This window comes from Rhinolophus hipposideros (genome assembly GCF_964194185.1).
Source record: "Rhinolophus hipposideros genome assembly, chromosome: 2".
Taxonomy (NCBI): Eukaryota; Metazoa; Chordata; class Mammalia; order Chiroptera; family Rhinolophidae; genus Rhinolophus; species Rhinolophus hipposideros.
Genome location: NC_138048.1, coordinates 57080039 through 57104789, shown reverse-complemented (window position 1 = coordinate 57104789; position 24751 = coordinate 57080039). Strand labels below are relative to the sequence as shown.

Below are 24751 nucleotides of genomic sequence, written 5' to 3'. Positions count from 1 at the left end.
CACCAGGATGCAGGGAATTAAAAATTTATGACGTGCAATAACCTGGGGAGGGGGGGAAGCATGAATGTTACAAGATTCTGAGGGAAAAACAACTCTTTATGAAAGGAATTTTCCTTTCCCTAGAAAACCTATAGTTTAAGTTAGACTGAGAGGATTAACCCTGTTATTTTCTTTAGAGGATTTTTTTTTCTTTTTTTCTGAGCTGGACTCCTGCACAGTGAGGTAGCAGTTTAAATTTAAAAAGATTAAATAACACAGGAAACTTCATCTCAACCTACTTAATTTCCTAGGATTCCTGGCCCTCATACTAGGCTGTTTTGTAAGTGTACAACAACCTGAAATCATGGGAGAGTTTGAATCTATTTATGCAGCCTGCTGAGCAATAGAGTAGAAAAACAAAACAAAACAGGATTTGGGCTCAGAAAATGCAAACCTTAAATTTTATCTCCATTAATTTTGTAAGTTTGGTCAAAACTCTTCCTTTTTTCTAGATCTCAACTTACTTATTTGTATACGAGGAGATTGATGATTATATTAGGACTCTTTAAGGAGTAAATGTCAGAAATTGAAGTTAAAGTACATTAAGAAAACAAGCAATTTGGTGGTGTACATAACTGAAAAGTCCAGAGTAATTAGTTCTATACAGCTGAATCAAGGGGTTTGAATTATGTTATCAGGCTCTGTTCTTCCTCATCCTCATAGAATTGGCCTTATTATTATTATCATTATTATTATTACTATTATCATTGGCTCTAGGCTTTTATCTTTTTATCTAGCAACTTCTATAGAGAATTTTCTTTCTTAATAATTATAATAAAAGAATGGAGTCTCTTTGGTCCAGCTTGATCCATATGCTCTTCACTAAATTAATCACTACTCATTAGTTTATTATTTACTAGTTACTATTTAAGCTCCACTATAGAATAAACACTGATTTAGACATCTGTGATACAATGATGAACTAACATAAATAATATATATATATATATATATATATGTGTGTGTATATATATATATATATATATATATATGTATAAACATCTCGCTTTCAGACAACAGTCATTCAATGGGGCAGTCAGATAATATGCTAACACATGAATAAATATATATTCTTCCATTCTTGTCATGTTATTAAAAAAAATAAAGCAGAACAAGGGACTAAAGAGTGATAGGGCCCTATTTTATATAGGTTGATCAGGCAAGTCTTTTCTGATAAGGTAATAGTTGTAATTCTTCTGGGAGAAAAGTTCTGCTGGGAGAAAAATAATAAATTTAAGATGGTTGCTTGTATCACAGGAATAGCAAGGAGACAAGAGAGCTGGGAGCAGGATAATTTAGGAGGATAGTGGTAAAGTATGAAGAGAAAGGTAGCTCATGTCAGATTTTATTTGTTTGTTGGAAATTCTGGAAGATGTAGAACATTAGAGACAGGAGAATTACCTAACTTATGCTTCAAAGGATTAACTCCTGTTAGTACTTGGAAAATAGACTGTAGAACACAGGACTGGAAGCAGAGGATCTGTTGGGAGGTTTTTCACTGGTCTGAGTAGGAAATGATTGTGGCTTGGATTATAGCAGTTGGTAGAGTGAGATGGTCAGATGGTGAATTCTTGCCCATCCCTTAACACTTCACTTTTTACTAGTCTTCTCTGAGGCTATTAATTACTCCCTACCTCTGGACTCCCCTTAGCTCTTACTTGCATTAGTTTCTCAAGGATATACATCTCAATTTAATATTGTTGGATCACAGTGAATGGATAAATTTTACAAGGTATTTTGAAATTGGCTCTTTATAGCAGTTTGCCAATTTATGCTTGTAAATACGGAGGAGAACCCATTTCTTCATATATTAGCCAATCCTTGGTACTTTTAGATTTTAAGATCTTTTACCAATCTGAACAATATGAAATTGTTTTTCCCTGATTAGTGGTCATTCAGGGTTCTTCTCACAAACTTTATTTGCATCCTATTTCATGTATATTTTTATTTTTCTCAGAATTTCTGTTTTTGACACCTCTGCATGTAGCCTTCTGGGCTATACACTGCATAGGCTCTAGGGGCCATTGTACATAGAAACCACAGTGAGAATGGTGCCCCTGGGTTGCTGCAGCAAAGTGACTGAGGCACCAACTATGTCTTACTCACCTCTTTATACAAAATTGTGTTTGGATCAGGATTTGGCACATTGTAAGCCCTAAATAAATGTTAAACTGAAGATATGGCAGTTTTCCTGATAGTTCAATAACACTGCTTTGCTTCCAACATCTCATGAAGCAGTAAAACAGTAAAGTGGCTTTCCTAGACATTATTTTTACTATATCTACTTTTTTTCTGTTTTATTCTTTTTGAAAGTCACATCATCAGGAAATTTGCTTGTCTATGTGATATATTGTGATACCTGGCTTGTTAATTCTATAACACGAGACTCTCAATACTGAGTCCATATGTTATACTGGACGATGTACAGTCATAGGTTGATAACTGAAGTCAGGGAAAGGACCCTACCCAATTAACTGTGCACTTGAAATTGTCAATATAAAGGCTTTCATTTAACCCAAATAATTATTCCTCTGAACCCTAATCCTTATATTTATGCAGTATTTTTGATTTACAAAGGACATTCACACATATTATGTCTGACTTCCACTAAAACCCTGTGAGTTAAGTTGAGCACATATTATTACTGAGGCTGAGAGATATTAATAAGTTGGTCAAGACCACAGAGCTAATAAGGCTGGAAAAATCTGATTTTAATGGGCAGTAATGTTCCCATCTATGAAAATAAAACATCCCAAATTCATTTGCTGCTGAATGCGACCATGGAAAGCCATTCTATCCAATGAGACATAAAAATGGAAATGGAAATTGGCTGTGAATTTGTTTCATAACATATTTCTTTTCTGTTTCATAGACATTAGTGTTCCATCTCTTATAATTTTAACCCTGTCAGGGAGCCCTGCTTCTCAGAATATCTAAAATGACTCATTTGGTTTCGTGTACATTCATTAAAATGTAAAAATTAAAAGATAGAGCTAGTAAAGGGCCAAATCAGGACTAACATCCAGGGTAGGCTTATGACTCTAAGATGCCCAATTTCTTTGAGAATACTCTTAAGGAGAAAAATGGAATAAATAATTCGGAAAATAAAGATTCAATAATAGGCAAATAGGTTTGTTTGACCTTTTATTTTATTTTTTTCATTTAAGACTAAATTTATTAAAATAAGGAAAGAAAAAAAAGACTTAAATTATTTTGAATTTTTCTTAGTAGTCATGAAGTATAATGAAGAGTCACTAAAATGTTGTCTAGGACTTCATTTTTTGTTACTAGTATGAACTACTGAATTCATGCATTTGTACCGTGTTTCCCCGAAAATAAGACCCACTTTGACAATCAGCTCCGATGTGTCCCCAGGAGCAAAAACCAACATAAGATTCATCTTATCGTACTACAATATAAGACCAGATATAATATAATATAATATAATATAATATAATATAATATAATATAATATAATATAATATAATATAATATAATATAATATAATATAATATAATATAATATAATATTAGGGTCTTATATCAATTCTTGCTCCAAAAGACTCACCAGAGCCGACCACAGGGCCAGATCCCATTTTCGGGGAAACAGGGTAGCATATTAGGTGCCTAGAAACACTCAATTTAAATTAGTTTCACTGATTTGCACATAACTCTTCTTTTCCTAGTTCTCGTATTTATTTATTTATTTATTTATTTATTTATTTATTTATTTATTTTACTTTCAGGTGTACAAATGTAATAGACATTTATCATACATATCCCTCACAAACTGATAATCCCCCTCCCCCATCCACTTCCCCTCTGACATCGCACACAGCCATTACATTTCCACTGTCTCTATTCCTAATGCTGTACTCTACTTCTTATACATATATACATACATACATAAATATATATATACATATATACATACATATATACGTACATATACATGTACGTATATATGTATATACATATACATACATATATATATGTATATATAATTGTAGTTGACAGTCATTATTGTTCAGCTTCAGCTTCAGGTGTCCAGTGCAGTGATCAGGCATCTACATCATCCCTGAGGTGGTCTCCCTAATAAGACAAGGGTCCATCAGATAACCTACAAAATCTTTACAACATTATTGATTACATTCCCCAAATTGACTTTCGTATCCCCGTGGCAATCTTGTGGTTACAGACTGTGCTTTCTAATCCCCTCACCTTCCCCCTTATCTCCACCACTCCTCACATCTAGCAACCCTCAGTTTTTCCTCTGTCTCTGAGACTGTTTCTGATTAGTTCATTTATTTTTTTTTTAGATTCCACATATAAGTGAGATCATATGGTATTTGTCTTTCTCTGACTTATTTCACTTAGCATAATATTCTCTAGGTCCATCCATATTGTTGCAAATGGAAAGATTTCATTCTTGTTTATGGCTGCATAATACTCCATTGTATAAATGTACCACACTTTCTTAATCCAGTCATCTACAGATAAACATTTCAGTTGTTTCCATGTCTTGGCTATTGTGTATCGTGCTGCAATATACATAGGGGTGCATAATTTTTTTTCGAATTAGAGCTTTGGATTTCTCCAGATAGATACCTAGGAGTGAAATTGCTGAGTCATAAGGTAGTTCATTTTCAGTTTTGTGAGATAACTCCATACTGTTTTCCATAGTGGCTGCACCAATCTGCAATCCCACCAACAGTTCACAAGGGTTCCCTTTTCTCCACATCCTCACCAGCACTTGTTGTTTGTTGATTTATTGATGATAGCCATTTTGACTGGGGTGAGGTGGTATCTCATTGTGGTTTTTATTTGCATTTCTCTAATTAGTTAGGTTGAGTATTTTTTCACATGTCTGTTTGCCATCTGTATGTCCTCTTTAGAAAAATGTCTCTTCATGTCCTCTGTCCATTTTTTAATTGGGTTGTTTGTTTGTTTTTGGAGTTGAGTGAGGTTTATTTTTAAATAAATTTTGGATATTAACCCCTTATCGGATAAATCATTGGCAAATATCTTCTCCCATTCAGTAGGATCCCTTTGTTTTATTGGTTTCCTTTGCTGTGAAGAAAATTTTAGTTTGATGTAATCCCACACGTTTATTTTTTTTTTTTTCTTTCTTCCCTTACCTGAAGGATTTATCAGTAAAAATCTTACTCTAGGTAATGTCTGTAAACTTTCTTCCTATATTTTCTTCTAGGAGTGTTACGGTTTCAAATCTTACATTTAAGTATTTAACCCATTTTGAATTTATTTTTGTATATGGTGTAAGGAGGTGGTCCAGCTTCATTTTTTTTTTTTTTTTGCACTTGTCTGTCCAGGTTTCTTACCCCACCATAAATTCTTGCCTCTATTGTCGTAGATTAAATGACCATATAGGGATGGATTTATTTCTGGGCTCTCTATTCTGTTCCATTGATCTATGTGTGTGTTTTTATGCCAGTACCATGCTGTTTTGATTACTGAAGGCTTGTAGTATAATTTGATGTATGGCATCATTATACCTCCCACTTTGTTATTTCTCAAGATTGCCAAGGCTATCCAGGGTCTTTTATGGTTCTATATAAATTTTAGGATTATATGATCTGTGAAAAATGTCTTTGGTAGTTTGATAGGAATTGCGTTGAATCTGTATATTGCCTTGGGCAGTACGGACATTTTAACGATATTAATTCTGCTATCCATGAGCATGGTATGTGTTTCCATCTATTTGTATCTTCTTTAACTTCTCTCTTCAATGTCTTATTCTTACTGACCTTTTAGTCTAGTGGTTGTAGCTATCGACTTAAATGTCCAAAGATTGGGACATATTTTTCAAATTGATAAACCATGTGAAACTGATGTTTGATTATTCTCTTCTCTTTAAAACACTTTCTTCTTTCCAGTTCTCTACACTCCTGTTTTTATTATTTTTTTTACTGCCTACTGAACATCTCTACTTAGATGTGGAATTGGTATCTTAAACTTAACATGTCCAAAATGAAACTACTGTTTTTCTCTTCTAGACCTACTGTCCTACATTCTTCCCTCTCTTGGTTTTTGGTAGCTTTCTCCCATCAATTGCTCAGGCCCTAAATCTTGGTCATCTTTGAGTTTTTTTTTTTTTTTTTTTTTTTTTAATCTCACACTTCACATGCAGTTAATCAGCAAAACCTGCTGGCTCTACTTTAATATTCAGATTTAACAACTTCTTACTATCCATTGCTATCACCAAACCACCTCTTGCCAGGATTATTGTGATAATCTCTATCTGAACTCACTGCTTTTCTTTCTTGCCCTCTTATACTCTATTCTCAATGCACCAGATAAAAATGATCCTACTACATCGTATTTTAGATCTTGTGTCTCCTCTGCTCAAAACCTAAAAATATCTGTCCGTTTTAGTGGAACGATGAAGTCCTTACAATGGTCCACCATGCTCTGATTACAGTTTAGATTCCTCTTCCTTTTATGCCTTCATCTCCTATTACTCTCTTTTGAACTTAATCCATTCTAGCTACACTGGCCTTTTTGGCATGGGTCCCACTCCAGAGATTTAATTATGTAGAAAGACTGAGGATTCTGATGTATCTGCTTAATTTAAGGGGAGTTCAAATCAATCTAATAATCTTGATCTCTCACCCATCATGCTAACACATGAGAGTTCACATAGAGCTGAAAACCTTTGTTTACAGGCCTGTCTCTTCAGTATGAAAATTGTCCAGGGAGAGGTTATAATTAAGACTTTATCAATAATTGATATTTTCAGATAACAAGTGAATGCATTTCATCACTTGCTTTCCTAGGAGGTAGTTTTGACAATAATCATTACAAACACAATAATGGATCTCTGACCCACAATCTTTCACTCTTCCTCCTTGTGAGGAACCACTGAAGCTTGCACAGTGTTTTCTAGTTGGCCATTTTATCATTTAATTCTTCACTGAAGTATGTCCCCTTTTTATCGCTGAAGAAAATCAAATGACTTCTCCTGGCATTCTCTTGTACCATCAGTCGCAATGATGAAGGAGTTCAGTTTGAGAGAAAAAGGGCATTCTAGCAGGTAGTCATTCAGATATTTGTTAGATGGCCCAGAGGCATCATAGCTGTGTCCCAGGAACAGAGTGAGTCAGATCCTATCCCAAGTCATCTTTTCAAGCATGACGATCTTGAAATAATGATTAGAAAAATAAGGCAAGGAGTTATATTTTTATTTAAAAAAAAAACAACCAACAACTTATTGAAAAAGAATAATGCTTTATACAAACTCCCATATAAACCCCTATAATATCTATTGGGTCTGTTTCCAGGTGTAGTAGCAGAGTACAAAAATATCAAAACTGAATAAATTCTGGTGTAATACTTCTGTTGGTCATTTTGGATTATAGATTTCTTTGTAGAGTTTAGCAACTAAACACCACATGCATTTATATTCACACATCGTTAGGATCTATGGATGTAGTGAAGGCACTTTGAATTATACCCTCTAGAAGCATAGACTCTCAGACTTGGAAGACACTCTAAAATTTACTAGGTTCAAGTCCTCATATGTTGCAGTTCTTTGGATAACTTTTCCATATAGTTTCACTATGAATTACCACCCCCTATGAATTATCCTAGCAGTGTTGCTAGCTAACAGCGACACCTCCAACCACATCACTTAACAGATATACACCTTGAGTACCCTTGGAAGTTATCATAATTCAAATAAATCTTCCATACTTTGGCTTTGTCAATACTTACACTTCTGTTTTACCCATTGTATCTGCAGACTTGTCCCAGCTCAAGTCTGTATTCCTAAAAGGAGAAAAAAATAGCCACACAAAACATCAGGCCATACTGACTGAAGAAACTGACTTTCTTAGAATCCTCTTTACTTAGTGAACTGAATCTCACTGTAGTGTCTTATCACTTGAGAGATTGGTTAAGGCAAGACCTATTTCTTAAAATTTCTGTCTTTTCAATCATTTGAAAAGTAATCCAAAACCTATGCACTTAAGTTCCTTAGTTGTTTTTTGGTTGTTTTTTTTTGTTTGTTTTTGTTTTTGTTTTTTTGCCTAGTATGGTACTTTTCACCTTACAAACCACATTTGCATATATTCCATCTCACTGAATTTCCACAAAACCCCTGCGAGGTAGGCAGGTCAGGAATTACAATCCCCTTTTTACAGATGAAACAATAAATCTAGGCCAGCCAAGTGCCTTGCCCAAACTCAGTAATTGATAGCACCAAGACTCCAATCACGTCTCCAGACACCAACACCAACACCCTTTTCATTACATCATCTTGCTCAAATGAAGTAGCATTTTCCACAGACTGGAAAACGTAGAGCAATTGTTCAAATGGAACAGAGCCCCAACAACATGCTTGACACAGCTGAAAGAAAAGAAATGGACTGGAGGAGAAGAGAAGGTGCTGAACAACGTGAAGGCGTGTGTGTAGGTTTGCTTCAATGACGTCCAACAGCCAATTGGGCAAATAAAAACATTAGTTAGACATATTTCATGTTCAAAGAATGAGTATAATACCAACTAATTAATACTCACACCACCTCCACCAGCTAGTTAAGTATCATTATCTCAATTTGACAGATGAAAAAAGAGGAGAAAGATCAGTGACTTGCTTACAGCTACAGAGAGAATATTTGTCACCAGATTATCACTACAGAAAATCTAGCACTTCATGAAGACAAACAGACCAAACCTCTCTGGGGAGAGGTAAACTACATGATAATTACATATGAAAAAACAGTATAGGTGAGGAGGGAGTGGGTAGGAAACTGTAGTTAGGAAGATTTACAACTGTAAATAAGTCGCTTGAAAATTCCGTCAATAAAATTGTGTTACAACACGAGGGAAAGCAGCTACTCAATGAAACAAATATTTTCAAAGCAAACAAGTGTTACAGGTCAAAGTACAGAGATCAGGTGGGAAGATGAACGGGGATATATTATCTGGTCATGCAGAATGATTTTCCCCCAAAGTTCTGAGTTGTAAGGTAATCTTATTGATTTTAGAAATTAAATAGTAGGCTTATGAAATGTGTTATTAGATTCAAGAGTTAAGCCCAACCTAATAAAAAACAAATAAAAGTATGAAGAATGACTGATGACAAAGCAAGTGCTATAAGATCACGGTGAAAAAAAGTAAAAGAAGTATACAAAAGGGCACATGTGAAGAATTGAAAGAATCGGTACTTGGTATAGTACGTTAGGTCTGATGTCAAAGACACTAAAGCTGATAAAGGAGGGTAAATGATATTTGACTTATAATATATGTATACATATAGAAAGAAGGGACATACCAAATACACTGCTTATTTAAACAATATACTTAAATATATATTTTAAGATATATTTTAAGTATGCTGGTGACAACATAAGAAGAGATTCTATCTAATTTTTTTAATAGAAAAACATGTATATCTACATATCTATATTTCAGCTCTTCCTCCCCACATTTGAGATAATTACTCAGTGGGAAGCAGTAATACAAGTAGAAAATGATTCCCTCCCATATTAAGGAAAGGAGATAAAATAGGACTAAGTTATTTTTAGCAATGGGTATTTAAAAAAAATGTTTGTTTGTTTGTTTGTCATACCACAGTTCAGACTACAATAGTCAAAGTTCAAGGTCTTAAAGTCAATGAGAGTATTTCAATGTCCATTTTCTGTTTGTTCCAACAAGGCTGTCTCCTTTTGCTTGTGTCACACGTAGTCTTTCCCACTGGAAGGTGCAGGTTTCGGATAGGGCCGTGGTGTTGGGTAAGATGTTGATTCTCGGGGACAGGAACAGCAAAGTAGGGCCCCTCCCAGAAGGCAGAGAGAAGCAGCAGCCCAGCCAGTGAAGAGAGCTGGACCAAATTCATACCTAAAGAAACAAGACAATGCATTTGCTTAATCAATGAATCATTGGAATTTTTTCTAATATAATTAAGTAAAGAAACCAGTATCATACTCCACTGAAAATAACCCTGCATGATCCCTGGGGGAAGCACTTTCAGGTTTGGAAACACACACAAGAATGTTTACATTACAGTTGTTGACAATTTGCAATAGTAGATAAGGCAATACGGCATGCAATGCCAGCTTAGTTATACAAATATTTCCAAAGACCTTTCTGTGTGTAGGAGTCTTATAAAGCATGTTTATATACTTTAAAAGTCAGGTTTGGACTATGGTTCCTAGGCTAAAGCTTAACAAGTCATGCTATGGCCCAGTAGCAACCATATTCTGCAAAGAAACTGCTAGAGTGTTAGACTATTAGAGTTTTTAATAGTTGATCCTAGGTACCTACATCTATATACACTGAAATCTGAAATTAATGGTTTTGTAAAAAAGACTTCTAAGCATCCCAAGGACAATTGAAGATTAAGCTGATCCAGGTGGATGTACTAAGCCAGACTCTTGGGAAGAGGTTTTGTGACTGACTGTGGACAATAAAGGTTGAGAAAGCTGGATCTACAGTTGTAAGGCCTGGGTTTAGATCCTGATGCAAAGTCTTCAACTGCTGCAATTGTAGGCTAGTAATTTTACCTTTCTATCTCAGTTTCTGTTTCTCTTAAAATAGGATAATCCAATCTGCATTACTGGACTACTTTCAGGATCATGTGAGACAATGTAAATAACAAATGTACAGTGCCTAGCAATTTATAAAGTGCTTTCACATCTATTACTGCTGAAATTTTAGCCTGTTGACCTCTAGCAGTTTCTGTCCCTACATTGTAAATCTTATGGGATGGGCTCCAACACAATCACTGCACTATGTGTTCTCCTCTACCTGAGTGATTATATAAAAAGAATCACACCTTATCTATCCAACCACTGTGATTTTTTCATCCATTCATCCTAGCACTCAACAAGCAATAATTACTGCTTAACATCCTGACTCTGAATGTAGTTATTAGGCTTTAAAGACATGAACACAGTGAGACAAAGAGCCTTGTCCTGATCAAAGAGTGTTGTTACATGAGAGCCAAGAATTAGCTCTTTAACTTTCATCCACAACCTGCAATATTAAGAAAGACGACCTTTGTAAAGTCAATTTTATAGTTGTGAGGGGACATAAAATTTCAAAGTAGTATCACAAGTTATTTTTTCATAAACAAACTTTTTCATAAATAAAGTTAAACTTGGCAATGGAGTATTATTCATTAACCTCTAAGGTAGTACCATTTGTTTCAATCATAAACTGTGCTACTTACAAATACTTACAATTAAGTTTTATATCAGAATATACTTCAAAAAGGGCAGTTTAAATATATTATCTTTATTAATATTTTTTTAAAAAGAATAAAGGTCCAGCACACTGTTGCAAAGTATAAAGCTTGAAACTTTTCTGCTTTAAGTGTGTTCTATCATCAATATAGGCTGTCAAAGCAATACTCAGACCTGTTTTAACATGAGTCACAGGCATTCAAATTATTTTCAAGTTTGACATAAAATTCCAGAAAGCAAATCTGGGAAGCTGTGGCACTCGCTGGACTTTGCACAACATAAAAAGGGTATTTTCTCAGAAAACAAGCTATTTTACGCATGAATAGCATTACCTGGCATTGACTGGGGTCATGGGGTCATAGAATTCTTGAACAATTCTATTGCCATACCATGCTGTGGCCACTAAAATAGTCAGACCTAGAAAAATTCAAAACAAAAGACCATTAATCACTATGGAACACTGAGCATAAATACAGAGCCCATTAAGTTTATACGGATTTTACAAGAATTAAATCTCATCAATAGTGCTGACATTTTTAATTTAGTCAATTTTAATTTAGACAATTTTATTTATTTATTTTTCTCTTTTTATTTATTTATTTATTTTTAATTAAAGTTTATTGGGGTGACAGTTGTTAGTAAAGTTATACAGATTTCAGGTGTACAATTCTGTATTACATCATCTATAAATCCCATTGTGTGTTCACCACCCAGAGTCAGTTCTCTTTCCATCACCATATATTTGATCCCCCTTACCCTCATCTCCCTTCCCCGACCCCCCTTACCCTCTGGTAACCACTAAACTATTGTCTGTGTCTATGAGTTTTTGTCTCTCATTTGTTTGTCTTGTTCTTTTGTTGTTTTTGGTTTATATACCACATATCAGTGAAATCATAGGGTTCTCTGCTTTTTCTGTCTGACTTATTTCGCTTAGCATTATACTCTCAAGATCCATCCATGTTGTCACAATTTAGATAATTCTAATGTAGGGAGATTAGAGGTTCAGACATGATTTATTCCAAGTATTCTGTTAAGATGGACAAAAATATTAGGTCAGAGGACACATAATTTATACTCTTCATGTCATCTCATGCATTTGTAGTTCAAGGTCACTGGCACAAAGCATGCTTTTTTAGAAACAATTCAGCAGGTTCATGTCATTTAAGATCTTCAAAGATATTGTTAGATATTAGTGCATTAAACTGCTTTTGATAAAACAAATGTCCTTATTAGGATGGATGAATTGCCTGTAAAATGGTTACAAACCTTCCTATATTCTTCTTAACCAAAACTCAAATTTTACATTTCTTCAGGATCAGAAGGAAAGTAAGCAGCTAGAAAGCAAGGAAGAACAGGACCTATCTCAGAATGGACCAGAACACCCAAATTCCTGCTGCTCCACTGGCCAGACCTGCCAGGTATTGCCTTGAGATTTGCTGAGGTGTCACTCAGATAAATTTATGCAGCACACTCCCAAGTGTCCATGCATTTCGTATTTCAGTAATACCAGAGAAACCCCTTAGTCAAAACAACTCATTCCATCATTTAAAAGTATTATAAAATATCTTGATTTTTATTATCCAAAGAAATTAAATAACTTCCTTTTATAGTAATTCTAAGAAACCATCAATATCATCAATATAAAAAGGTTAATTTTTTAGTGATCTTTTCTCCACCCTCTCACAAAAAAGTTGTCTAATTGCTTCTAATATGTGACAGAAAACACTAGTGCTTTTGACTGCTCAGATACAACTTGGGAATGCTCTGGAACTTTTGATTCTCACTCCCTAGGAAATCCCTGAAACTGAAATGGGAGTGATGCAGTCATTTAGGAGAGTCACAATATGGCAAGCAAAGGAAGGGTGCTATGCAGTAAATTTATTCATAGCCTTTGATGTAAAATTAAATTGTTGGGAATAAAGCACCATCCGTGTGTGTCTAAGTGTGTGTATGAGTATGTATGTGTGTGCGTGTGTGTGTATATACACACACACACACACATATACATATACATATATATATACACACACACACATATATATATATATATATATATATATACATACATATATATATTTTTTTGACAGGAACTAATTTTCATAAACTGAAAGAATGGTGACTTTAAACTAAATCGTTAGCAAAGCAACAGGCACTCTTCCTTCATTATCGGTTAAATCCACACACTATGCTGCAGTAAAGACCTCTACAAGGCCTTTCGTCAAAGAGAAAATTAGAAAAGAAAGTCTAATTCTAGTTTCTCCTAGTGGTAGATTATATCACTGGTGTCATTTTCAAACACAACAGGCTATTATACACATTATATATAGTATATGTAAGTGTCTATTTCAAAAATAGACTATATATATATATATATATATATATATATATATATATATATATACACATATATATGTAATTGTCTATTTTAAAAATAGACCATATATAATACTCTTCTATAATACTCTTCTATACACTCACACAAACTTATTTAAAATATGCCTTACTATAACACTTTAAAATGCAACTGCCATGTCTTTTTCTGACTCTCATTTTCTCCAAGTTCACAAATCTACCTCATCAATCAACACCTCAATAAAGCAACAAATACATAGTGGTTTTTTTCAAGGCTGTTCTGTATGTGTTTGTTCTTAATTCACTTAACCTGTTTTTCTACCATTCCAACATTCCATCTCCACTCCAAAGGGTCTTTCTCTTCACTCACCTACGGGTACATTCTGTATGTTCTGGAATCAGATCTACCTACCTAGAATGATGTCCTCATTTTTCTCCAGTAATCCCAATCCCATTCTTCACACACCTGTATGATTTGCACATTCTTTATGTTCTCTCTCACTATTCCCCACCTTTGCCACACATCATTTGTGGAAATGCCACATAAATTTTCTGAATTACACGAAATTGCTCTGTAGTGTTTGCTAGCTAGGAGATAGCTCCCTTCACCTGGGGAGACTGGTTCTAAGAAACCAGTGGGCACCTGGAACCTGAAAGAATAGACTGGTCCACGATGAGCACAGATCTCAAATTTTCATTTGGTTCCTGTATGAGAATAGGAAATTCAGCTGGACTTAAAATGTCTATGTCTTCAGATATTAGGAAGGTGAAACCATGCCAGAGACAATTTAGGAAGGGGGATGGGGCCTCTCTTACCTGCAATAAGAAATATCACGCCCCCGATGACAGCCATCCGCATCTTCTGGACCTCATTGTCTTCCAGGCACTTCATACATTTCATGCCAACAGTGGCCACAAAGATGGCTATTAGTCCCAGCAGGATACCAACCACCATCAAGGCACGGGTTGCTTGCAATGTGCCTGGCAGAAAACATTTTAGAACATGTAAAAAATAGTCATGTGTAGACCAACAGGAGAAGAACGGTAGAAGACCAAGTATACTTCAATATTGTATGGAATAAGGAAAGTGGAGCTAGGAGTCAGGAGAACTCAGTTCTAGTGGGGTTTCTGCAGGTAACCAAGGTAGTTTCTTCTCCAGAAAAACAAACTCCTGGCTGGATAATGAGTAAGAAGTCCTGCAGCTCTAACATTTTATGTTTTCAACACTAAATTCAAATTCCTCTGGAAAACTAATTAATAATCTGGTTGAATAGGTTTAGCTGAACTAATACATCTTTAATCCTTACTAGTGAAGTATTTCAATTCTGAAACAACAATCATATGTATTATCCTTAATGTTAAACCATTTATAATTAAAATGGTTTACAATATAGCTTGGTAATAGCTTTAGATCTCAGTCATCAAGCCTCAGGAAAAAAATGGGTGGATTTGGAAGAAATAAATTTGTCAAGAGATTATCATGGCTGAATAAACAGCATTTGCATCTCCAGTAACTGGGATGGGGGTGGGAGATATGAATGTCATTTTCTTAGAACAAAACAAAATCTCCTTTGCGATGTTACTTTACAACAGTATAGATTCATATTCAGAGACATCACCAGTTTTTAAAACTATTTACACTGTCATATTGTAAAATAGCAGAAAATAATTCAATGTAGCATTTCTCAGGATTCTACCAATTTTCTAATTTCCTGTTATTTTCATTGGTGTACTAAGTCATGATCAAACAGATAGAGTCAGATTTCAGAGAGTATATCAGCATATTTCTTAAAGAGTAAAAACATGACACCATCATGGTAGCATAAAGGCACAAAGAAAAGGAGCTGAAACTATGCTGGTTGGATGAGTTTGATTACTTGTAGATTTATGTCCTCCTTCACATAAAGATTATCATGTCATTGACAGGGCTAACATGTGACAAGTATTTTTACATATATAAATATTATTTACATTGTAACAAACCATGTTACCTTCAGTACTCTACTTATATTCATGGGGACCATGTTTCTATTACGAAAAGTGTGAATGATAATATCTCTAACCAGGGAGTTGGAACAATTGACATCTTGATGGTCTTCAGAAGTGGCTGACATGATGGAAAGATTTTGTAGACATAGATTTTGTAGACCTAGGCTCAGTCTCAGTATTTCCCTAATTAACACTAAGATTTCTAAAATATCAGTCAATATAATTTTTAATATTTCCATCCTTGCCATAACCAGATAGTCTGTGATAAAATCATTGTAGCATATATATATATATATATTTTTTTTTTTTCTGTAGTTGATAGATATTTTGAAAGTCAAGAAACATTTTTACTTGATTTAATTGGAAGGCAAAATTGAGACACTCCCCTTTTCCTCTCACATATCCACCTCCTCGTAAGTGTGTGTGGGCACACGTGTACCTACTCACACACTTATCTTAAGATTCCAGGGTGGTGTAAGAACTACTGAGTTAAATGAAGCACATATTCCATGGAACATGGGTTTACCAGAAACTGAAGCTGCTTATAAGATTATTGCAGAACTTCTTTCTTGGAACCCCACACCATACTGTGGTATGAAGAGGAAAGTACCAAGGACTCCAGTTAGGGAGTGTCTGCCCTTCTGATTTACCAATAGTTTTTGATAGCTAATCATTACTAAAAGGAAAATTAAAATAAAATAACTAAGCTCTCATACACAACACAGATTTCCAGACTTGTTCCTAAATTCCACTCAGAAGGAAATCATTTCAGGCAAAGGGCTGGCTGAGAAGATGCTGATAGTCACAAAGATGATCCATGTGCCTGGAGAAGAAAGAGGGTGACCCCCGCCCCCGCCCCGTCCATTTGCCTGGGACTGTCTTGGTTTGAAAACTACAAACCCTGCATCCAGAGAAGACCCTCAATCCTGGACAAACAGTGGATCACTCTATTGAAGGCTGATAGGATGTGGAAAGTCAAATGAGGAGAGTTTAACAAGGTGGTCAGAAGGCAAAGATCAGGCAGGGCTTTTCAAGCTAGAGTAAGGGCTTCCCAGTTTATTCTAAGTGTAATCAGAAGTCACTGGAGGGTCTTAAACGAGGGGTGACGGGATTTTTACCCTCAGTATAGAGAGTGTGATCAGTAAACATTCTTCTTATGATAGTCCTTCAAATAGGCATCACCTCTTATATAGTTCAGCCTCCTCCACTTTAATTTGTCATAAGAACTCAGTTTTCCAACCCTTTATTCATCATGTGTGTTGCTTTCTCTGATCTCTCTCCAAGTTTTCCACTTTGTTGCAGTTGTAGGGCCTCAAACCAAACCCAGCTTCCATAATAATCATTCTGCTCTGTACTTCACGTAAAAGCAGCAGGCCACCAGCCCAGCAGGTCTGAACACTTGGATCACAAGGTATTCTTCACGAGGAGTCTACTGGGCCTCAGTCTCATGAGTCAAGCTTGTATAAAACCACCCAGGCAGGGAGCACTCATGGATGAACTACTTCAGGGCTCCATCTGCACTCACCTGGAATGATTGAATATTCAGTTTTCAACGTTGTTTTTTCCCCCTTTAAGTTCTCAACAATAACACATTTGATTCATGCCATACCCAATTTACTCTTTCTACCTCTTTTACAGCAATATTGTTATTTTGCAAAGCAATCTTTTTTTTTTTTTTTTCACTTAAGTCTTTGGTATCCATCGACTTAGGAAATATCTTTATGTTTTACAGTACTAGATGGGCATCAAATACAAAATCTCATCTTGCCTCACTGGAGATATTTAGATGAATTCTTAACTATAGTGATATGTGGGAGGAAATTTAAAAATACAAAGAAAAAAAAGGCTGAGAATCAGCATGAAAACCCACTAGGCTGGGCATATGTAATGATGGATTACAAATCAAAGTAAGCAAGTGTTGTGTTAGAAGTTATGAGGATTATATGTGCAGATAGAATCTAAATTGCACTGTTTGAAGCTAGAACCAGCTGAATCCTTCAAATTAAGGTCTCATGGAAAGTCTTTTAAGTCAGAGATCTAAAATATATAATTGTGAGATATTTGAAGGCTTGGGTCAAATATTTGTTCATATTTCCATCAAAAGCACTAAGAACAGTACCTGGTAAACTACATAGATTATTCAATCTGCGTTTAATGAATTTAAATTAGAATACATCTTTATCCTTTAAAAATTCTAATATGTTAGGTGAAAATACTGTGTTGTGTAAAGCTTAACCTTTAAAAACAATACAGAGAAATGCCTCCATAGAGAGCCTGAGGATGCTGCTAAAATCTTGCTACATAAAGCCAGACTTTGTTTATATCATTAACATCTAGTAACTCACAGAGAGGAAAAAAAAAAAAAATCACACTTTTTGCTTAACCTGAACTGTTTTTCAAACTTTTCTAAATTTTTAAGTTATACATCTAATAAGCTTCCAAGATGAGGTTTCCTAATGAATGATGATCAGCAGAACGGAGACATTGAAAAATGTTTGAAAGCTACAAAATAATATTTTGGACTAGAGACATAATATAGCCTTGGATTACTAACTCTGACCTGGTCTGATTGGATCAAATCTAAGTAAACATGTTTCCTTTTTGGCCCCTTATATTTGCAGATACCTTTACAATACTGTTATCACTGACTAAAATTTTCTATGGAGAAAATGGTTAGCAAATATTCAAAAAGCAACACTATTGTTTCTCATCATTATTCAGCAATACAAAGAAAAGGCTGTCTTTTAATTAGATTTAGCTAGACTGATAATCTTGAGATTTAAAGACCCCCTAAGGAGTTCTTACCCCTTGCAATCTGAAAGTATAATCTGATAAAAATACTTACAAAGATCTCTACTTACAAGACCAAAAAAAAAAAAAAAAATGAGTTAGTAGTCACTGATATACCAGTTAGGTTAATCAACATAAATGTAGAAAGGACAAGTATAGAAAATTAAGTGGAGGTTTTTTACCCCTGAAGCTTTTATAAAGTCTTACAAGAAGCAGAATCTCCTTTAAATACCTGACATTGTTCATGTTATTTATTGGCCATATTACTACATTATTACCCTGCGTACTACATATCATAAACAAAAAGAGTTTAAGTATATCTGCATCTTCCCATAGGCTCTCTTTGCATCAGCAGTTATTTAATAAGTAATAGGAAAATGAATGAAATGAAGATTGGGTAACTGGAACAAAAATGCTCTCTTCTCCCCCGCAATTAAATGAACTCATCACAGACCATCACAGAACTATATTTCCATGGCTTTTTCACTTGTTAAATCTTTCACTTTTACTCAAGTTCGAAGTTGCTCAATAGTCCTCATTCTTAGCATTTCCATTTTATTGATGCCTGCGCTGGTGGCTACAGGGTGACTTCAGATACCAGCACAGTCAGAAACTGAAGTGATCTGGGATGAGGCAGGACTTACCACTTTTCAGGATGTTCTGGGCAATTTTCCTCCCCCCCTTACCCTTTTTCTCTCTCTCTCCCCTCCTTCAGTTCCTCCCTCCCTTACCTTCTTTCCTTCCTTCCTTCCTTCCTTCCTTCCTGCCTGCCTGCCTGCCTGCCTGCCTGCCTTCCTTCCTTCTTTCCTTCCTTCCTTCCTCCTTCCTTCCTTCCTTCCTTCTTTCTCTCACTTTTTTCTTAGATTGCCTCGTGATTAAATTTATGTTTCTATATTTCCTCTATGCCACTTACTCACCACTCTAATGAAGGAAACCTAAACTATGCCACTTCCTTTTTCCCTTCAATTGTTGCGATTATTAACGAACATTGACACTGGAAGAAATAAACAGTGATATCTTATGTACCATCTTGGCTGCATCCCTAGGAACAAGATAGCTCACCCCTTGTTGAATGGATGAATGAATCATGGATTCATCTCCACATTCCTCCCACTCTGCCCTATTTTATAAGTGGGGAAACTATAGCCTAGAGAGACCAAGTGGCTCGCTATTATACACAAAACTAGTTAGGGCAAAACCAGGGTAAGAAATAAGAACTGATCTCAAGCCTGGATTTTTGTTTTGACTTCCATCGTTCCAAGAGTCAGAACTAATTCTTTAAACAGACCTGAACACCAGTGGTCCTATGAACACCCTTGATTCAGCAAGTATAATGCAGTCTGGGGAAGTATAAGTGGGTGCCTGCCTCTCTGCCCATGCTTCAAAGTTTGTCCAAGTTAGTGATTTTGTCTGTTTGATTGAGCCTGACGTGTTGGTGAGAGTGCTGAGAAACCTCACCAACAATACTCATTAAGCACTCCCACACACATGTAGATTCATGCGAAGCAAGTTGAACAGGCTAGAGGAGCTTATAAACAAATTACAGAATTCCAACGTTGGATGTGACTGAGAGAGTCTAGCCTAACCTCCCATTTGTCTGGTGCTTGGATTTTCCCTACAACATTCCTACAAAATGCTTACTTCTTTCTCGGCTTGTCCACCTCCCACCATGCACTCTCCCAGGGCGGCCCAATCTTTGAACAGCTCTGGCTATTAAAGCCAAGCAAGAAGAAGAAATGAAGCACATAAAACAGCCACTAGCTTGCCAAAAGTTTTAGAACAGGATCAAAACAAGTCAAATTGTCCAGCGGAATCCAGAAAAGTCTACTGTAACTGTATCTGCCACTCTTCTTTGTATATTCCAGCTTTCAGCCACAGCAGTTATCAATGTCAATAAACATCACATACTTTGGATGGAATTGAAATTGTCTCAGCCACAGTAAAACCACAATGCACAGTGCGACATTTGTTTCTCCAGGAACTTTCTGTTACATTTTCACAAACTGCTTTGCAAGAAGTACCTAAAAAAACCCCTGCTGTATCTCATTTCCTATGTTGGTTCAAGCACACCGTATCCTTTTAGGTACTTATGGAATTATGCTTTTCATAGCTGACACTATTTAGAACAGGGGAACAAAGGCTCTTAACATGTCTAGCACTAAAACCTTGATACATCCCTGTGTCTCGACCCTAAGGTGCCAAGTGGGCTCCACTGGCAAAGAGAATAAGGTTCAATTTCAGGAAACTTCTCACCAAGCTTTTCACCTAAAAGCACTTCCAGGAATGCAAACTTTTACAAAGAACACTACTTAAATATACAGATAATCCTGTGCACCTCTAGAGGTCACGGAGCTATACCAAATCAGCCAGTGAATCACCACCCCAGGTCTCTCCATCAGGTGGGTGTGAGCACCACTAGCCAGGTGGAAAAACAGAGACAGGTTCTATGGCCCCATCCAAAGGCATCCAGTGAGTCATTGGGGAGAGTACTTGTGAGTCAAGGCTCCCTCTTCTGGGAATAGTTCTGTGAGAAGGTCTCAGCCCCACCTTGAGTAATCTCTGGGTTTAACCGAAAAGAGAAGAATCTGATCTGGAGTTTAAAATACATATATTCAGCTCAAAAATGTGTACGGGGAGAGGAGGATATCCTTTAATTTTTCCACCGCAACTTCAAAGACTATAACAGCTACATTAACTAGGAACAAATGAAAATAGAACACTTGAACACATTATCATATGTAGAGATGACCTGAGTATTTACAACATGATGCAATCTGATTCCATGGGTCAACTAAGGAAGTTAAAAGGACACATATTTAAACATGTTGAAAATAAACTATTTTCATCAGAAGAATCAGGCCTCTCTAGAATTGCCCTTAGAACCTTGTCCATCTGCCAATTCCTCGAAATGACACCCAAAACGCCTGAAACCATTTCCTTATATGTATTAATCTTTCCATGTGGAGATTCAATGATTACATACAGGAGTATACCTAATATACTCCTTCTATTTGGTGTAAAGGAATCCTAATATGGGGATTTTGAAAAGCGAAAACAACAGTACTCAAAACTACCACTCACATTGACGGACCAAATTCCACAGGTGTATAAGGGGTTTAAGCAGATTCAGAACGGATTTAATAACCCTAAAGTATATGGCTTTTGACAAACCACATGTGGGAGGTGAACAAAGCATGTCAAGTCAACTGGAGCGGTGACAACACTGTTCACCCTCAGCCCATAAAGGGCCCGGTGGGCTGACTTGTTTATCTAGGCAAAGACTAAGGAATCTTCTCTTAAGTTAGTTCAAGGGCACAACAGACACATGCTGCATGACAACTAATGTAATATCTCAAGGAAGATACTTTAGCCATGAATTGTTAGTACCTATGTAAGTGGGAATTTAAGAAGTTTCTGACAAGGCACTCAGAAGCTTTTATTTAAAAACACGTTAAAAAGGGGGGGAAAAAGCCATCCTGTCATTCTTCTCCCCACTATCTTTAGGAATATTGCTGTCTACATAATCCTTTCCGACTTGAAAGAAGCAAACGGCCCTTACACAGAAAATCCTTTGTGGGAGGTGGAAACTTGGGGAAGACCCACTCTCTCTCTCTCACTAACTTCCTCCCCGGAGCTGACCTCTGCTTTCATTAGCTGTGTCTACTTTGTGGCATTTTGCTTATGTCTTTTTTTCCCTTCACACTATGATGGGAGGTTATGTAGAACTTTTTCTTTTCTTGTCCCTTTTTCCCACCTACTACCAACCTTCACTTTCCAAAATAACACTAAACAATCTGCCTCCTCTGAAGACCCCTGGCTTGAAAATTAAAACCTTCAGAGGACATCTCAAGAGGCTTCTTCAAGGAGTCATGCAAGAGGTGCAAAGAGGACTCCCCAAACTTGCTGCGTCTTAAAAAAATCAAAAGATTCAAACTTAAATGTAAGTAGATGCCAATGTAGGAATGCGACTTTTTCTTTGAAAAGTCATAGTAAAGATAGACTGGGGAGGAGGGGGAGGGAAGGAAAGCTTATCTAATTCTTCGAGATTATCTATTTAATTTTACAAACTTAAGAAGCTATCAGGCTCCAAACTTTTCAAGGCATACTATCTGATTGTCCAAACACTACCATTCTTCGATTTACACAGAATCAGACTGAGAATGTCCCAGAGAGGCCTAAGAACTAAAGTTTGAATTTGACTTTCACCTCTGGATCTCCACGCTGCTCTCATCAAAATTTAAGATGAAACCACACCGAGAAGGGAGAAAAAGTGTTACCCAGGGAATCAGAGGCAAAACTAGAGCTTTGTTCTGGGCTGCCCTTTTCCCAAACCAAGGTTCTCTCCGTTTCCTCACGACAGAGCACAGGATCAGAAGACTCGATCGCTGAATACTGATAACCGTGTCATCCCAGCACAGAATTGGGGGCCGGATGCCCCTGCCCCAAAACGGAACCCCCGGGGGATGGGGATCTCCAGGTCACAGCTGTAGAGGTGGGGCACGCACTCACTGTTTAGATTCAGCAAGGAGTCGAAGACTTTGCACTGGATTTGCCCTGTGCTCTGTGACACGCAGGACATCCACAGCCCCTCGTAGATGGACTGGGCCGTCACGATGTTGTCGCCCGCATACGAGTGCGTCTTCCATTGGGGCATCGCCGTACTGATGATGGCTCCCATCCAGCCCAGGAAGGCCAGGATGAAGCCCAGCAGTTGCAGCCCCGCGTTGGCCATCGCTCACTCGGGCGCCCGGGCTCGCTCAGTGGTGGCAGGTGCAACGCGCGGAGATTGCGGGGGCGCACCCGGGGCTCCGGGGGGAGGCGGAGCCGCGTGGAGGAAGTTATCGCCGGGAGCTTTGCTCCCTGCACCGCCGCCGGAGAGGATCTAGGTCCGCGTGCGGATTGGCGCCGGAGTCCGAGGGCGAGAAGCGACCGCGGCTCCCCAGCTCTGCGACTGAAACGCCAACCTGCAGGGCGCCGCGATTTAAAGCAGCTCCGCCCCTCGCCCGGCCGGCCGCCACGCAGCACCCCCTGGCGGTTTCAGGGCGCCTCGCGGCGGAAGCGGGAGGGAGCGCTCCGCCACTGGTCGGCCTCCGCGCCCCCGGCCGGGAGGTCCCCCCGCGATGTGCGGGCAACCTGAGGACGCTCGGGTACTAAAAGTGTTCCGGCGCTCGCTCCCTCTCGTTTCTCCCTTCGCTCTTTTTCTCTCTAGTGGGCCTTCTCAGATGTCCCATTCATTCAAGCTTTATTTCCCCCAAACTTACTATTATGTGTAAACAGTACCAATGCATGAAGATGAAAAATGGAACCCGCAAGGGACCCACAGTGTCACGGTCCACTTTTTTTCACTATCTCATCAACAGGCATTTCCTATCTATCTCCACCACCTCCTCCCTTCCCTCGCACACAGTTCTCTCCCTGTTGTTCAGCTTCCTCCTCCCTGTTCTCCTTTCCTTCCCCCCGTTCATGGTCTTTTCTAGAATCATGTATTTCTGCAAGGGTGGTAAGAAATCAGCATACTTTACAGATTAGGAAACTGAGACCCCAAAAGGAAATATGATTTCCATAAGATCATACCGCAAGTGAGTAGCATATCCAGTACAATGTTCCCAGCCCACTCTGCTTTCTACTACATTTCAACTTAACTGAAATGTATGTCCTTTAATCAATTATCATTGCTACGAAAATGCAACCTCCCCTCCCCCCCCACACACACCCCAGCCTCTTCCCCTCAGTAGTTTGTCTTCCAGCAGCAATTCATTGTCAGAGGGAGAACAACCGAGGGTCCCCCAACCCTCAATGGGTGTTTCATTAATGAATTACCAGGTGCTATTCATCAAAGGGAAGGGTATCTAAAAAGTCTTAACCCAGTAGAAAGAGGACTGGGCTAGGATTTAGGAAGTCCTGGTTCTACCTCTGGGTTTTGCAGTGACTGGCTATGGCCACACCCTCAGGTTTTTATCTAGTTGAGCCTTTTGTTTCACTCTATGGGTCTCTAAAGCTTCCTTCTCTGTAGTTAAATGGCGCTGTGGTTTGCAATAATTAAAATGTTTTCCCAACTGCTTTTTGCGTGTGGTGGGAGGAGAAGCTTCTATGGTTTTGGTAAAAACAGAAGCACCTCAGAGGCAGAAATAAACACGGTAAGGAGAAAAAAAGATCTGCCCCAATATTTACTACGGGAGCTGCCAGTTTGTGTCAAGGAGGGAACAGTAAACAAGTTCTCAGAGTATGGATGAGAAGAATGAAAAAACTCTACCATCTCTGGGGATGTTGATAATGAGGGTGGCTATGCATATGTGGGGGGCAGAGAGTATATGGGAATCTCTGTATCTGCTGCTCAACTTTGTTCATCTAAAACTTTCCTTTAAAAAGTCTATAAAA

At 37.4% G+C, this 24751-nt stretch overlaps 1 protein-coding gene across 1 annotated transcript; it reads right to left on the bottom strand.

Moving 5' to 3' along the window:
* Positions 1 to 8081: 8081 nt before the first annotated feature.
* CLDN1 (claudin 1) lies at positions 8082 to 23330 on the bottom strand. Its single transcript, XM_081071597.1, has 4 exons — positions 22883 to 23330; positions 14411 to 14575; positions 11575 to 11659; positions 8082 to 9896 (listed from the first exon to the last, which is right to left on the bottom strand). Exons 1-4 carry the CDS (start codon positions 23103 to 23105, stop codon positions 9734 to 9736), a joined length of 636 nt encoding a protein of 211 aa, XP_080927723.1. The 5' UTR covers positions 23106 to 23330; the 3' UTR covers positions 8082 to 9733.
* Between the last annotated feature and the right edge of the window lie 1421 nt (positions 23331 to 24751).

What these genes read in the sequence shown, in the direction of transcription:
- CLDN1 (XM_081071597.1), bottom strand. Translation starts at nt 23,105, where the DNA reads ATGGCCAACGCGGGGCTGCAACTGCTGGGCTTCATCCTGGCCTTCCTG. An exon ending in CTCCTTGCTGAATCTAAACA is followed by an intron (nt 14,576 to 22,882) that starts GTGAGTGCGTGC and finishes GTTTTCTGCCAG; the next exon opens with GCACATTGCAAGCAACCCGT. An exon ending in ATGACCCCAGTCAATGCCAG is followed by an intron (nt 9,897 to 11,574) that starts GTAATGCTATTC and finishes TTGTTTCTTTAG; the next exon opens with GTATGAATTTGGTCCAGCTC.